This window comes from Pelophylax lessonae (genome assembly GCF_965119305.1).
Source record: "Pelophylax lessonae genome assembly, chromosome: 7".
In the NCBI taxonomy this organism is placed as follows: Eukaryota; Metazoa; Chordata; class Amphibia; order Anura; family Ranidae; genus Pelophylax; species Pelophylax lessonae.
The window spans coordinates 115,810,393-115,825,031 of NC_138774.1; the positions used below are offsets into that span (position 1 = coordinate 115,810,393).

The window sequence follows — 14,639 nt, forward strand, 5'->3', positions numbered from 1 at the left end:
TTTTTTAGCACGCAGGCCATAGTGTATACCTAGGTTAAAATTACTGCATCTAGCATTAAAAACAAATGTATCTGTTATAAATAGGATAGAAAACTCTAGAAATAGAATGTTGGAAAAGAAGAAAAGCGCCACTCTAAGTGCAGTAGACTCTGTAATTTATTTAACATATACCATCATGGGTACTCACAAGATTAAAAAAGTAAAAGCATGGTGAATTCCTCAAAAGATCGGTGGGTCCAATGCCTCGGCGAGGGGGGACTGTTGTGCTCCGAACTAATTTGTGTCTGACTGCGGGAGTCAGCGATATGCGGACCTAGGGGACACCAGCAGCACCTCCGGCGGCGGACTTCCGGGTTGGGCGTGGAGTGTAGGGCGTGATGACGTAGGCGACGCGTTGTCGGAGCATGCGCTCCTTCCTCAGGCCTCTGAGTCAGAGGCCTGAGGAAGGAGCGCATGCTCCGACAACGCGTCGCCTACGTCATCACGCCCTACGCTCCACGCCCAACCCGGAAGTCCGCCGCCGGAGGCGCTGCTGGTGTCCCCTAGGTCCGCATATCGCTGACTCCCGCAGTCAGACACGGATTCGTTCGGAGCACAACAGTCCCCCCTCGCCGAGGCATTGGACCCACCGATCTTTTGAGGAATTCACCATGCTTTTACTTTTTTAATCTTGTGAGTACCCATGATGGTATATGTTAAATAAATTACCAAGTCTACTGCACTTAGAGTGGCGCTTTTCTTCTTTTCCAGCATCTTGCAAGTTTTTTCTTCTATACTTGAGATTAAGCTGCCTTCAGGAGAGCACGGACCGGTTTCACTTATGGACTCCATGGACTTCTTCACAACACCATTCAGGTCCGTTTACTTTTCCATATGATTATTAGGAGGCCATTGAGGTTCACCTTTGAGTCCGGTTGCGCCAGTCCTTTTATGTTTGTTTCTAGAAATAGAATGTTGCAGAGCCCTGGAATTATCAGTGAGAATGGGACTGTAATGTGATTGTATGGACAAATGCAGACCTTAGAAGCACTATGTCCATGTGTATGTCTATGTGTAAATGTCCATGGTAGAAAAGCATCAATTGATCAGTCATTCACCCAAATATAAAGCTAAGCTATACCTAAAATGTTGGATTGTTGATAACAAGCACAAACCTTTTCATCTAACCAGCAGAAGTAAAAGTCTGAGAGATCAAAGAGATTATTTCAAGTGGCATGTTTGTGTGGTTCAAGGCTGAGTAAATTTGGTATAATTGTACTTTCCCTGTGGTGTTTTTACCTTGTAACTTAAAGCACACTCATTTCTGTATGGAAGACAATGAGTCTCAAGTGGGCATTTGTTTCAAGGGAAGACAAACCTTTCCTATAACAACTTTTACTGCCATTCACCGCAGACAATGCTTAACCCTTTATGGACCATAGCAATTTTCTTTTTTTTTTTTTTTTTTAGCCACAGATTTAGCAAAAACGTTGTTATGACTTGAGATACAGAAGTGTTACATATATTGGGAAGCTTTATTGTGACAAACTAGCTTCTGTTACTGGTATTTCCTTCTAAAAATTATATATGTAAGCAGAGAATATAAAAAAACTTTACCTAGTGATAAAAGCAGTATTAAACCCACAAGTAAACATTTAGGCCTCTTTCACACTACAGCTTGAAAAAGCTCTGTTTTTTACTCATCTTACATGCAGCGCATTGTTTACAATTTGCCTGTACACAGAGGTGCATAAACAAGCACTACATGATCATAAGTAAGAAAAAAATTTAAAAATCTGCATTCCTGGCCAGTATTTTGCATCGGTATGCGCAAACACATGCATACGCAAGTATGCGCAAGAATACAGCATTCTGGGAGCTAGAACGCGAGAACACAATTATACACGCAAATACGTTTAACATAAACACCTGAAATTACGTCCAACTCTGTAGATGCCCAAACATTAGTACCATGTGGAAGGGGCCTTATATTACAACTTCCTAATTCTTAGATGTGATTGCTGTATTCATTTTCTTGTTTAAGCTTTCTTTCTTCTATTTTCATATGGTGACCAAACCAGTAAGTCAGTTATTTTTTTTGAAAGAACAAGCTCTGTTGCAGATGTATAAGTTACAGGGATGAGACAATTAATTTAGTTCTGGCAGGGATGCTTACAATAACCAGCTTTAATTTGTTCATGTATATATGGAAAAACCTTTATCCCAAAAAGGAAAAAAAAAACTGTTTACTTTAACTTATTATAAAGTATTAGCTGGAGTTTGGCTTCAATTTGTTTCTGTATGTAGCCAGGTGCTGGATTAAGAAAACATGTAGAAAGAAAGATTTCTCTCTTTACAATCCATTTTACTTTTATGTTCTGTTGTTATGCTGAATGTTGTATTGCATATCCCTTCCAGTCAGCAGAGGGAGAACTATAGCCAGAAAAGCCTATTGACTTGTATGCAGAATGCTGAGCGTAATGGCAATTGTAGTCTGAAACCTCAATCACAGAACGAGACTTTTACAATACCATTCCCATAGGACATTGAGGAGAAGAGGAGTGGTGGAGCAGCATTTACCAGACTGCACTGGAAACCTCTTCCACTTTTAGGTGCAGGAGCTGAGATGTGCACTTCAGTCCTGGTGCACACAGATCATCCATGGAACGAGTGACCAGAGGCAGAGACTGAGACCTGGGGGGTGGAGACACCTGGGACAGCGCAGCACAGACCACAGAGATCACAAATGTACTGTTGCCACATGGAGATGGGAGCATGCTCTCATCCTCTACTTCCCACCAGTGATCACCAGAGGCATTCTGTGGAGAGACTGAGGGGGTTCGCACAACAGGGACTGGTGAGAGGACTCACTGCCCATTGTTCACACTGCTAGTTGAAAATGAGTTACTGGATGCAGAATATTAAGTATACTGTCCCTTTACTGCACCTATACCACACCTATCTGGATGAATAAGTAATAATCACCGCTCTAAGTTGGTTTCCACCTGAATCACCTTTACTGCATGCTAGCAGGTGCTGGCTCTGTCTTGACAGTAGAAGAAAAGTATCTGGTTCGACCGCACATCCAATAAAATAATTTATATTATATTGAAGAAAGGCTCTCCACACTACCTTCAAGGGAACATATCACTTAGCTTTAGTGCTATGTTTCCTTGTATGTAGTGTGGAGAGTCCTTCTGCAAAATGTTTGAAAAGAGGTGATTTTTTGCATGTGCAGCCAACTAGATACTTCTCTTCTACTATACCGCAGCTTTACTGCATCTTTATTGCACTTATACTGCATTCTGGTATACAAAAACTGTTGTTTAATACACCAATGCTACTTGAAGGGCCCCAACGATAGCCAGCAGAAGAATGACATCAAAGTCTGCCCCTCCTATAAAACCATCATGCTAGTCCCCTTTGTTCCTTTCTCCCATCTATTTTATTTCTATGGACATTGTACATCAAGCCAGTCTAGACCTAGCATAGTGGCAAATCAATGCACTTTGACAGTATAGCTCCTGTGTTTGGTAATCCAAGCTTTATTACTGTTCACTGCTGCACTCAGGAGACCTTGCTATTGTTTATGCTGATCTGGGCACCAAGTGTCATCTTATACCTAGTTTTATTTCTAATCACCATGTATGCTAAATTGGGTTATAACCATTGTTAATCCTTTTCTGATCTTACTTTGTTACCAATCATAGCAGGTGACAATATATTAAGTTTGCTAACTAATTCAGTTCCTGCTTTCTTTGATAAAGCACCATTACTTGGTACTAAATATTACTTTCAGTGATCTTCTGTGATATTGCATGCTTTGTACACTCAACCTAGAGTGTCAGAGGGTCTGACGTTCTTAAAGAGGTTGAGACAAAGGACAGAGGGCCCATCCTAAACAGCGGCTCCTACAAGAGTAGCGTTGAATGTATACATAGGCGGGGGGAACTAACTATTAAAAAAAAAACATACAGCCACTTCATCTAAAAATTGGTAAGCTGCTACTGTATATATTACATTTTTGGTCTGGGGTTTAATACTGCTTTACCTTCTGACATATCAAAATGGTTACATAATATCTAGCAATGCTTCCTATAGAAAGCTGCTGAGATGATCAATAAAGAAAAAGCTGGTGTCAGCATAATCTGCATTTTTCAGAACTAATAAAATTAGAAGGCATAGACAGAAAGATGGAGTTGGCACAGACAAGAACAAATTAACTATTTGACCATATAAGGGTTGGTTAAAGCCCGTTACAGCCATTTTTCTCCATTTTGGATACATTTGTGAAGGTATGGGAAAACTTGTAATCCTTGTCAAAATGTCACCATTAGGGAGATTTATTCCTACTTCCTGTCCAATTTATGCCTTTTAGGCAGGTAGAACAAGAAGAGAGGAGCAGTAGCCTCAACTTAAACCCTGACACAAACATATCCTGAACAGGACAGTGACAGCATAGAAAAGCTAACAAGGATTCTTACTCTTTATCATTCTATCCACAAACTAGATAAAAACTTTTGCCCGGAGATGGCTATTGGGTACTGCAACTGCTAAATTCTTCTTGGCAAGAACACAAAGTACCTTATGAAGATGTGTGAATCCCCACCCTATATTAAACAATGGGTCTCTGCAGTCAATTAATCCATCAGTTATGCAGAATTCTACTCACCTCTTCTCTAGAGTAGCGATGTCTGCAAGCTTCTTGACTGGCACCTGCATCTTCTGCCCAGCTTTTTCTAGGTTTGACATTTTTGGCCATTTGATTAGCCATCGGATAGGATAGGATGGCCTAACTCCACCACATGTGCATGAAATTAATTCATCCTAGCATCTGGAAATGTCAAAATTGTACACTGAGCTGTGTATGCACACAAAAGAAGAATGTGAACATAAAGGTAAGAGTCAGTTTATGCAGAATAGACATAGCATGTGTCCATCTTCACAATTTTTTTTTTAAAACAGGGGTATGGTTCCCCTTTAAAGAGGTGTTCCAGCTGTGGAAATTTTTTTAAAATAAGTAGCTACAAATACTGTAGCTGCTGACTTTTAATATATAGACATTTACCTGTCCAGAGAGCCTGCGATGTCAGCACCCCAGCTGATTTTCGGATTGGCTGCCAGGTGTTGCCCCCACCATTCATTCTAAGGGAAACCGGGAATGAAGCCTTTAGGCATCACAGCCGGTTCCCTACTGCGCATCGCACTGCACATTCTAATTGGTTTAGTGGCAGGGGAAGGAGAATGGGGTGTCTGTCTCCCTGAAGTGGGGAAGGGTACCTGTCAAAAACAGTAAGAGGCAGAGATTGCTTATTTTATCAAGAGCACATTTGGAGCACAAAATCACCTTGAAGAACTCATTTATTTTCACTGACTATTCTCACTTGTTGCACAATTAACATTGTGGATACATCTTTTTATTGCATATGTTTTATAAATATTTTATGAATTTTTATTAATAGCATTATTGTTATTATTTCACAGCACCATCACCAGTGTCACTCATATATTATTTGTTTTCACAACAAGTCACCTATTATGCACACTGTTTGTGTCCAAATATTTTAAATTATTTGAATTTTACCAAAAATGTTCATTTAATGGTATTATCATAATTTTATTTGAGTTACACACTGGTTGCACTTTAAATTGGATAAAGAACACTAACATAACTACCCGAACACATTTAAAACCATCCAGACTTCCAAACACAGCTTTAGCCTTAATGAATTAACTCCCATTAACCCATTAATTCCCATTAACCCATACCATTGCCAGCTCCCATTTTTTCATTGAAATTAACACCTGTAATTTTTTGGGGTGACTCACCACAAAAATAAAAAGGGCAGCAGGTATCCTGAATTCATATAGGGTTAATCTATATACAAAAAGAACCAAGCGCCTTCACCCTGATAAGAAATAATTGTCAAAAACAGGTACCCGTTCTCCACCCCCTTCCCCCCCGAAAGGTGCCAAATGTGGCACTGGAGGGGGGGAGGAAGCAGATGAGTGGAAGTTCCACTTTTGGGTGGAACTCCATTTTAAGTGCCTGTATTCCTGTCAAACACTGCATCTGCTATACAAAAACATGCGTTTGAATGGCAAACACAGCATTTGACAAGAAAAGGCTGCATTTGATCTGCTTTGCATGCAGTCCAAATGCAACTTACTGTAGTAAGACATGCTGTGTCCAAAAAATAAATAAAATAGAGCAACATAATGCAGGTCAAATACAGCCTCTGAACTTTCATGTGAACTGCTCAATTAAAGCGTAGCTCCACCCAAAATGGCAAGTTCCGCTTTAAGGCCTCCACCCTCCTCTTCTACAAATGGATTTTATTTTGTGTGCGGGGGGAGTGGGTACCTGGTTTTGACAAGTACCCACTCCCACTTCCACTCAGATCGCCTAAACGACATGTCACCAGTCCCAGAAGACTGCAGGACCATTCACAACATTCAGTGTAGCTCATGCATGCACAGTGGGCACCCGGCTATGAAGCTGCAAGCTGTCACAGCCGGGTACCCACAGTTGAAATGCTTGCACCGGCGAGAGAAGACATTCGGAAGGGAAGGCTCAGGTAAGCACATCGCTGGATTGTGGGACCGGTGAGTGTCTGTTCATTAAAAGTCAGCAGCTACAGTTTTTGTAGCTGCTGACTTTTAATAAAACTAAAAACAACTGGAGCTCTGCTTTAAAGTCAATAGGATTTAGATGATCCGAATGCCAAGCACACTTTAAACACAGAAAAATATCAATTGACATGAGTCCAGTCAATTTAAGTAAACCATAACAGTTCCCTTATTTGCTCCTTTTTTGGTTTGTTAAATATTCCATTAAAGGGTTTTATTATATGTATTCAGTAGGTACAAAGATACCTATGTATCCCACAAGAAATCCACTGTGCTCATAGCATCCTGTGCACTCTGCAGTGTTATGTCAAACACCATTATCAACCCTGCCCAGTTCTCTCTGGACCTACAGAGCACCATCCCCTATATTATAGAGAAGAAAAGTGGGTAATCTGTAGTCCTAAATTCCTTTATAAGGCTGAAAACACTATCCCTCTCCCTAAATACAGTACAGTTGCTGAGTGTTGTCACTCTAGGACAGGAAAAGTGATACTGGCAGGATCACCAGGTAAAAATAATGGAAAAAAAATCCTGAAAAAAATAAATTTAATGTAGCCACCACAACCTTGCTGCTTCTCAAATCACCTCCTTGCTCATTGTACAGAAATGGTGAATTATTGTATAATGTAATGAATGTCAGATGCCTTGCTGTGCAATGTGGTTTGATCTAGAGCCACTCCTACTGGATGAAAATGTTTGTTTCTCTAACATGTTTTATATGCTGGGAACAGTTATTCTTAGTGTTTAATGATATTTCTGTTTAGAAAGCAAAAAAAAAAAAAAATATTTTGGCTGCTTCTATAAATCAGTTGTTAGTAAATCATGTTTTTTTTCATTACTACTTGACTCTCTGGACTTTTTTCTCCCTAAATCCCATTTGAGCCCCAGGGTGATTTGGTGATGTCTTGGTTTAACCCATTATACCTTATACATATTATGCATTGTTTTTTTTAGAACAGATAGGGTTTTTTATGGTAGGGGATTCTTAGGAATAAATAGTTTAAAAAAATGTAAGACAAATTACAGTTTTCTTCAATTTTTCCCAACACAGCATTTATGTTTTTTGAACACATATATTTACCGCAAAATATAACCCACAGTCTGCTAATTAAAATATCACATTAGTGCTTGGGAGGGGGCTGAGCAAGCTACCCAATACAGGCATGCACAGTTTGATAGTTTCATGCTCCTCTGAATGACCAGCCAATGGATGGAAACTGACCATGCTAACACAGATCCAGATCAGCTTCTGTGCCTTTTATAGTCAATTTAGAACAAGGAAGAAAGGTAGCTGGCAGGATCAACCAGGTACTTCAGATGTGAATGAAAATGATGGAGACTATGTTTACTAAAATGCTGTGAGCACAAAAATAGAAAGAAATTCATTTTTAGGGTAAGATACACTTCTCACTCTGAAACTGAGTTGGATTGTAATTGTTTTGTGATTTGATCTTTGCAGACCATTTGGCAAATCCATAGTCCAATGGGTTTAACAAGCACTAATTAACAAGCACTCATTTCCCTTTCCACTTATAGATTTAGGTGTCAAGTATCTGCTTTGTTTCATCTTCATAGGTGAATGTCAAGGATCTGGACCTGAAGGTTGCCCATATTCAGATTACCTATGTGAAGCCTTATTTAGAAGAACAAGAGCTTTCTGATAGGAAAACCAACTTTGAGAAAAATCACAACATCACCAGATTTGTTTTTGAAACTCCGTACACTCTCTCAGGGAAAAAACATGGAAATGTGGAAGAGCAGTGCAAGAAAAGAACCATTTTAACAAGTATGTATACTTAAGAATGAGCAAATTGCAAATTAAAGACTGTGCATGCATGTAATGTGTGTTTGCATTATCCATGTTTTATATTTTCCATATACCATCTTGGCCAGTTTGTTCTTCAGCATTATTGGGAGGTGATACCCCACAGGAAGTTCTCTGTAGGAATATTTTTTTTACCAGGAACTGGACACATAATAGGGCAGTTCTATCTCCAATCATCATCAGCCATTTGTTACTTGTTTTAAAACATGTAGCTGTCAACAACTGAGAAGAAAAAAAGACGGTACTGCTAGGAGTTGCTTTGTTTTATGTAGTGATGGTCTTTTCCCCTTAGGGGTATAATGATATAGTAAGAGGGAGGTGTGGAAATCCTATGAAAATCCCAGGCCCTGGACTGTGCCTGCGCATACACTGGGGACCATCTTAAAAAGCCACAATACACATACAGTACTGTAGTTTTGCAAGTGTGCATTGTGCACTAATGTTTACTTGGAATAAAAAAGAAAGAAAAAAAGAAAAGCTATTTCCACTTTAAGCAAAAATCTGATTTACTTGCTGTTGACAGCCACTAAAAGTTTGATCTCATTTCCTTTTCTCTAGTTTTTTAATTTTTTCCCAGGGTATCTAGAAAAAATGAATGTAATCTAGCAGGCCTCCGTGGTCTGTGAAAACAGTGCATTTTCAATATCTTTATTTAGGCTTCAATCCAAGTATGCTTTATTTGTTGAACAGATCTAGTCTATCCTGTCCTGTTGTGAGAGGAAAAGGCTGTTGGGCACTTCTGCTGGGAGATGGGTCCCCAATGCAGAGTTCTTGATAGGAGAAAAGCAACCAGACCAAAGACCGGACTTCTGGGGTGCATGGATGCACCACGCCAACACCAAGGGCAGCTCTAAAATGCAGAAGCGAAGTCCCGCTGGCAGGCAAGAAAGAAAATAGGTGCCACTGAGTGTGGCAGATGTAACTTTATTGCAGAACAATAACATAGACTTACATGGAAGCTGTTGTATATACTTGTGGCTCTGGGGTCCCTTCCTGGTCCACAGCGGTTCCATCCTCTGGCTGGCCGGCAGCCAGGAGATGATGCTGCAGAGGGAACCAATAGGAGGGACTGGGTAAAACCGAGGCAGCGGTGGAACGCATGCCTCTCAGGTGAACCGCACGAGTGTGATGGCGTAGAGGGGCAGTAACGCGTTTCGGAGCATGTGCAGAAGTGCTCCTTCCCGAGACTTCTGCGCTGTGGACCAGGAAGGGACCCCAGAGCCACGAGGATATACAACAGCTTCCATGTAAGTCTATGTTATTGTTCTGCAATAAAGTTACATCTGCCACACTCAGCAGCGCCAATTTTCTTTCAATCCTGTCCTGTTGTGGTCAATCATGCTGGAGGGATCCACATTTTTTGTTTTTATTTTACCTTCTTTTTTACTTTTTTTTTTTTCACTATTTTTTTCTGTCTAAGGTATAAATAAAAGGCCTTATGAAATGATTTGGGGACTTGGAAGTTCAAACATCAAATCCCATTTACCTATCCTTTCATAGTGGTTGGAGAAGCTGTTGGAGAAAAAAAAAAAAAAAAACACCAAACTAATTTCAAAGGGTTGTATTTAATGGTTTCACCAATTAATCTTATACTTGGTGACACCAAACTAATTTCAAAGGGTTGTATTCAATGGTTTCACCAAGTAATACATTTTTTCTATTTTTCTACAACAAATAATTTCCAAACAAATTTATTGCACTTGAGGTCTTCAAAAAAATGTATTTTTATAAGTCAGTTAATGTGTGTGAATTTGTTTTTCCCCCAGCATCCAATTCTTTTCCATATGTAAAGAAGCGAATCCCAGTCATCTACGAGCATCAGGTGGATCTGAAGCCCATTGATGTGGCTATTGATGAGATAAAGGAGAAGACAGCAGATTTGCAGAAAATCTGCTCTACAGCTGATGTTGATATGATTCAGTTGCAGCTAAAGTTACAGGGTTGTGTATCTGTGCAGGTAACCATGTGTGCAAGTACTTGAGCTTAGCATATTAAATTAAAGTGATATTAATGCCTTGATGATATATCAAAAGCTGATGAATCTTGCCAACCGAATGGCGGTGTGAGGGCTGGAGAGAGGGGGACTTTAATGGTACCCAATAACAGGTTTAGACCACAAAACAGTAAAATCTACATATTAACTTTATTAAATATTATTACATCAAACAGTTGTACATAAAGCAAAACACATGCAAAGACATTGAAAAACTTGGCTTATAAAAACAATATTGGTTTCTCAATATAACCTCAGATGATCAGCCAATACGGCTAGTATCCACAGATAGTGCCCGACATGTTTAGCTGTCGCTTCCTCAGGGACAAGTAACTGTAATAAGATGATCTTTAATATTCTATATTGAAATATAGACACAATGTTATTATTTGTAATACAACATTCCGCTGAATGACTCACCAACACCGCGCCGTGCCTGCTCACCAAATGACCCCCACCACCAGTGAAAAGATGGAACAGACATAGACTAGAGGGCATGCAAGGAAAAGTCTCCCCGGGGACGAATGCGGCAGCCGGTATGTAGTTATACATCACATAAGATATATTCCATATTCTAGGGTGCAAAAAGTTGGAACCATATAGAGGAAACAGGCATCCTAATTCCCACACCACTATGTGGTATAGTAAAAGGATATTATCATTACTGAAAAGGGTTAGCATCATACCTATTGTTTCAAAACCTATACTTGAGAACTTGTTCAAATGGGCCACAGGAAAAACTCGATATGCGGTTGTAGCAAAAGGTATGTCAATTCCACAAATCACCACTGGAATGGACTAAGGGAGTATGGGAGACAAAAAACATAAATGTATGCCTATATATATATATATATATATATATATATATATATATATATATATATATATATATATATAAAAGTAATAGACTTATTTGTCCTATTCAATAAGGACAAGGAATCTATATACATATTATGGAGCCTTAACAGGATCCAATAAGCTTGTCATTCAACAAAGATTTACATTATATGTTCCTATCTAATTATCATTTGATAGTTGGTATGTGGGTTCACCTCCCCAACTGTTGCCTGTATGGTAACATGTGGCATAAAGATGGAAGTTTGAGTTGACTCTCTGATTAGACAATGGTAAGTATCTGTAATCCAAGTGCAGTAATGCAGCCAAGCTACCTGTAATGAAATACTATATCAATGGCCAGTCCAATAGGTAAAGCCTCCTATATAACAGAACCTGTTACAGCAGAATTTGCACAAAATACCTCCTGTTCTGATGTTGTCCGTATATCCTGTGGCCTGCCACCGATGCAGAGCGAAACATGTCGGGCACTATCTGTGGATACTAGCCTTATTGGCTAATCATCTGAGGTTATATTGAGAAACCAATATTGTTTTTATAAGCCAAGTTTTTCAATGTCTTTGCATGTCTTTTGCTTTACGTACAACTGTTTGATGTAATAATATGTAATAAAGTTTATATGTAGATTTTACTGGTTTGTGGTCTAAACCTGTTATTGGGTACCATTAAAGTTCCCCTCTCCCCAGCCCTCACACTGCCATTTGGTTGGCAAGATTCATCAGCTTTTGATGTAAAATCTATTTAATAGGTGTAGGTACCAGCTTTTACTTCTGTTTATGTTCTGTTTCACTTTAGGCCCCTTTCACACTAGTGCGACTTGTCCCGCGATTTTGGACTGCAAAATCACATGACAAGTCGTTTTCCATTATTTTCAATGAGCCCCATTCATATCAGTGCGTTTTGAAGTCTCACCGACTTCAAAGTAGTTCCTGCACTATTGCTTTCAAAATCGAGGCAAAGTCGTGGCAAAATTGCGGTAAAATCGTGTCGCATAAGTGTGAAAGGGGCCTCAACGACGCAATCCTAATCGATATTAATGCCTTTTTTTTTTTTTTAAATAATGAACATGTTAGACTTACCTGCTCTGTGCAATGGTTTTGCACAGAGCAGCCCAGGTCCTCCTCTTTTTGGGTCCCAAACTGTACCCTGGCTCCTCCCTCCTGTCAGGTACCCCCACAGCAAGCAGCTTGCTCTGGGGGCACCCACGCAGGCACACTCCCGCTGCTGCCAAAAGCAAATCAGGAGTGTGAATTTAAGGCAAGGCTCTCGTTGACATTGCTGGATCGAGAAGTGCTCAGGTAAGTATTTGAGGGGGGGGGGGGCTGCTGCACATAGAAGGTTTTTTACCTTCATGCTTAGAATGCATGAAGGTAAAAAACATTGTGCCTTTAAAACCACTTTAATATAAGAGTTACAGTAGGGAAGGCTGATAAAGGAGAATAAAAATTAGCTCTGTTCAGATAGGAGCCAATCAAGTAATTTGAAAAAGTTTTGGATGAATGTAGTGGGACTTTCTATCAGCACCAATTATTTACTGATAAAACCATCCATTTGGAAAACAATCATATTGTTAGCTGTATGGTCACTATTAGACTCCAGTCAGAAAATGTGTGCACAATTATGCTGGACTTTGGACTGTCATTTAATAGGTGCATACATCAAAACATATATTTTAGTTGTAGGTAGGTGCTGAAGATTTAAACTCCCTGACAATTTCTTATATCTCTTTGGAATTCTATTGATAACATATCTACACATAAAGTTTAACTCAACTGCACTATACCTATAAAGGATTGTTTACATTAGAATGCAGGAGCTGGTTTTTGATGAGAAGGCTGCAATGCTGAAAATAGCGCATTGAACAGCAAATCATTTTTTTAAAACTTTATTGAAATGTCATTCATATATATCAGCCACAGCATGGTGTGATGCGGTGGATTGCTTTCCCCAGATCTGCGCTGAAAAAACAATATTGCATGCTGTAAGGTTTTTCAGCACACCCTCAATGCAGTTGTCTGAACTGGCCTAATAGGTAAAAAGGCATTTGCCGTGTCTATATTTTGGGAATAGTCAAGGCTCCTGAGAACAGTCCCAATGCACCTTGCGTAAATGAGCCCTCTTCTTTTGACCAACCCCTCCTCCCCAAAGTCTTAGGCCCCTTTCACACATACGGTCCGTTTGTCCATTTTTTTCATCCATCTGTTGACGAATGAAAAACAGATATCAATGCATCTCTATGTAAAAACAGATGACAACGGATGATCATCCGTTAACATTCGTTTTCACCTGCTTCCGTCAATGTCCATTTTTTGGAACGGATGAATGCCCTATTTCTCTTACGTCCTCCGACAGTCGCCGCCTCTTCATATTCGTCACAATGGGGTATTAGACTTTGCTCCGTAGGAGTAGCTAGGCAACAGAATATGTCAATATTAAAGCTTTTAACATATCCCACCCCCAGGGGGTGGTCCCCTCAGTCTATACCCTCCTGCTTCCTGTTCCATACCCCAGTTTCATTGTCTAGCTTGTCAGGAGTAGCTGGATGTCTCTATGCTGGGGCATTTTGTCTCAGCCTTTCTCTTCTTTTTTGATTTTATTTGAGTTTTTTTCTCTCTCTTTACTTAGCTGTTACTTTTGTCAGCATTAGTTAGGTCTTCTGATGAAGAGGATCATGCGGGCTGGGTCTCAGGCTGGCCCCCCTGGTCGCAGGTTGTGGGCCAGTGGCTTCTCAGCCTGCCATCGAGCGTTCAGTCAGGTATTTTTCCTGGCATATGTGAACGACCCATCCCTGTTCGCTGCAGGGATGCTATGGTGAGGTGGCTACCTCACTGGACGCCATGCGGTTTCGCACCGCAGTTCTGCTGCGTCCTGGCTGCGACTTTCCCTGTCCCATGTGCAGTGGCTTGATCGCTTGTGCGGGTTCCCCACGCCATTTAGGAGGTAAGTGTTTCTGTGTGGGGACCTGTCTGTTTGGGGGGTGTCAGTCTGGGACTGTGTAACCCTGCCTCTGTTCACACTATTGGACTCCCTATCTGTCTTGGCTGCATTCTGTGGGCTGCAAGGAGGGGGGCTATGCTGCACTGTTTCTGTGTCAGACTGTGTGCTGTTTTTTACTGTGTGACAGGCTGTATGCTGCGGGGCATGATTGGATCGTGTTTATGCATACATGCGGCGGCCGCTGCTGCGGTCCGCCATTGTTTTAATATACTGCACGTGTACTGGTGTTTTCACTGTATGTGGGGAGCGGAGTTTTGGGCGCCAAGCGCCTGCCATTTTGGCGGCGATCGCTCCGGCCTCATGCTAACACTGCAGGCGGCCATTTTTTTGTAGCCTTCCATAGGCTTTAATAGAGTGGCC

The 14,639-nt window shown here is 40.5% G+C and overlaps 1 protein-coding gene across 2 annotated transcripts in view; it reads left to right on the plus strand.

The window, feature by feature from the left end:
• DOCK11 (dedicator of cytokinesis 11) overlaps window positions 1-14,639 on the plus strand; it is a 537,932-nt gene that overhangs the window by 480,155 nt on the left and 43,138 nt on the right. For both annotated transcript variants that reach the window (XM_082263555.1, XM_082263556.1), the window contains 2 exons: window positions 8,185-8,395; window positions 10,201-10,391. In XM_082263555.1, the coding sequence (XP_082119681.1) occupies window positions 8,185-8,395; window positions 10,201-10,391 (402 nt within the window). The remainder of the gene's footprint in view (window positions 1-8,184; window positions 8,396-10,200; window positions 10,392-14,639) is intronic.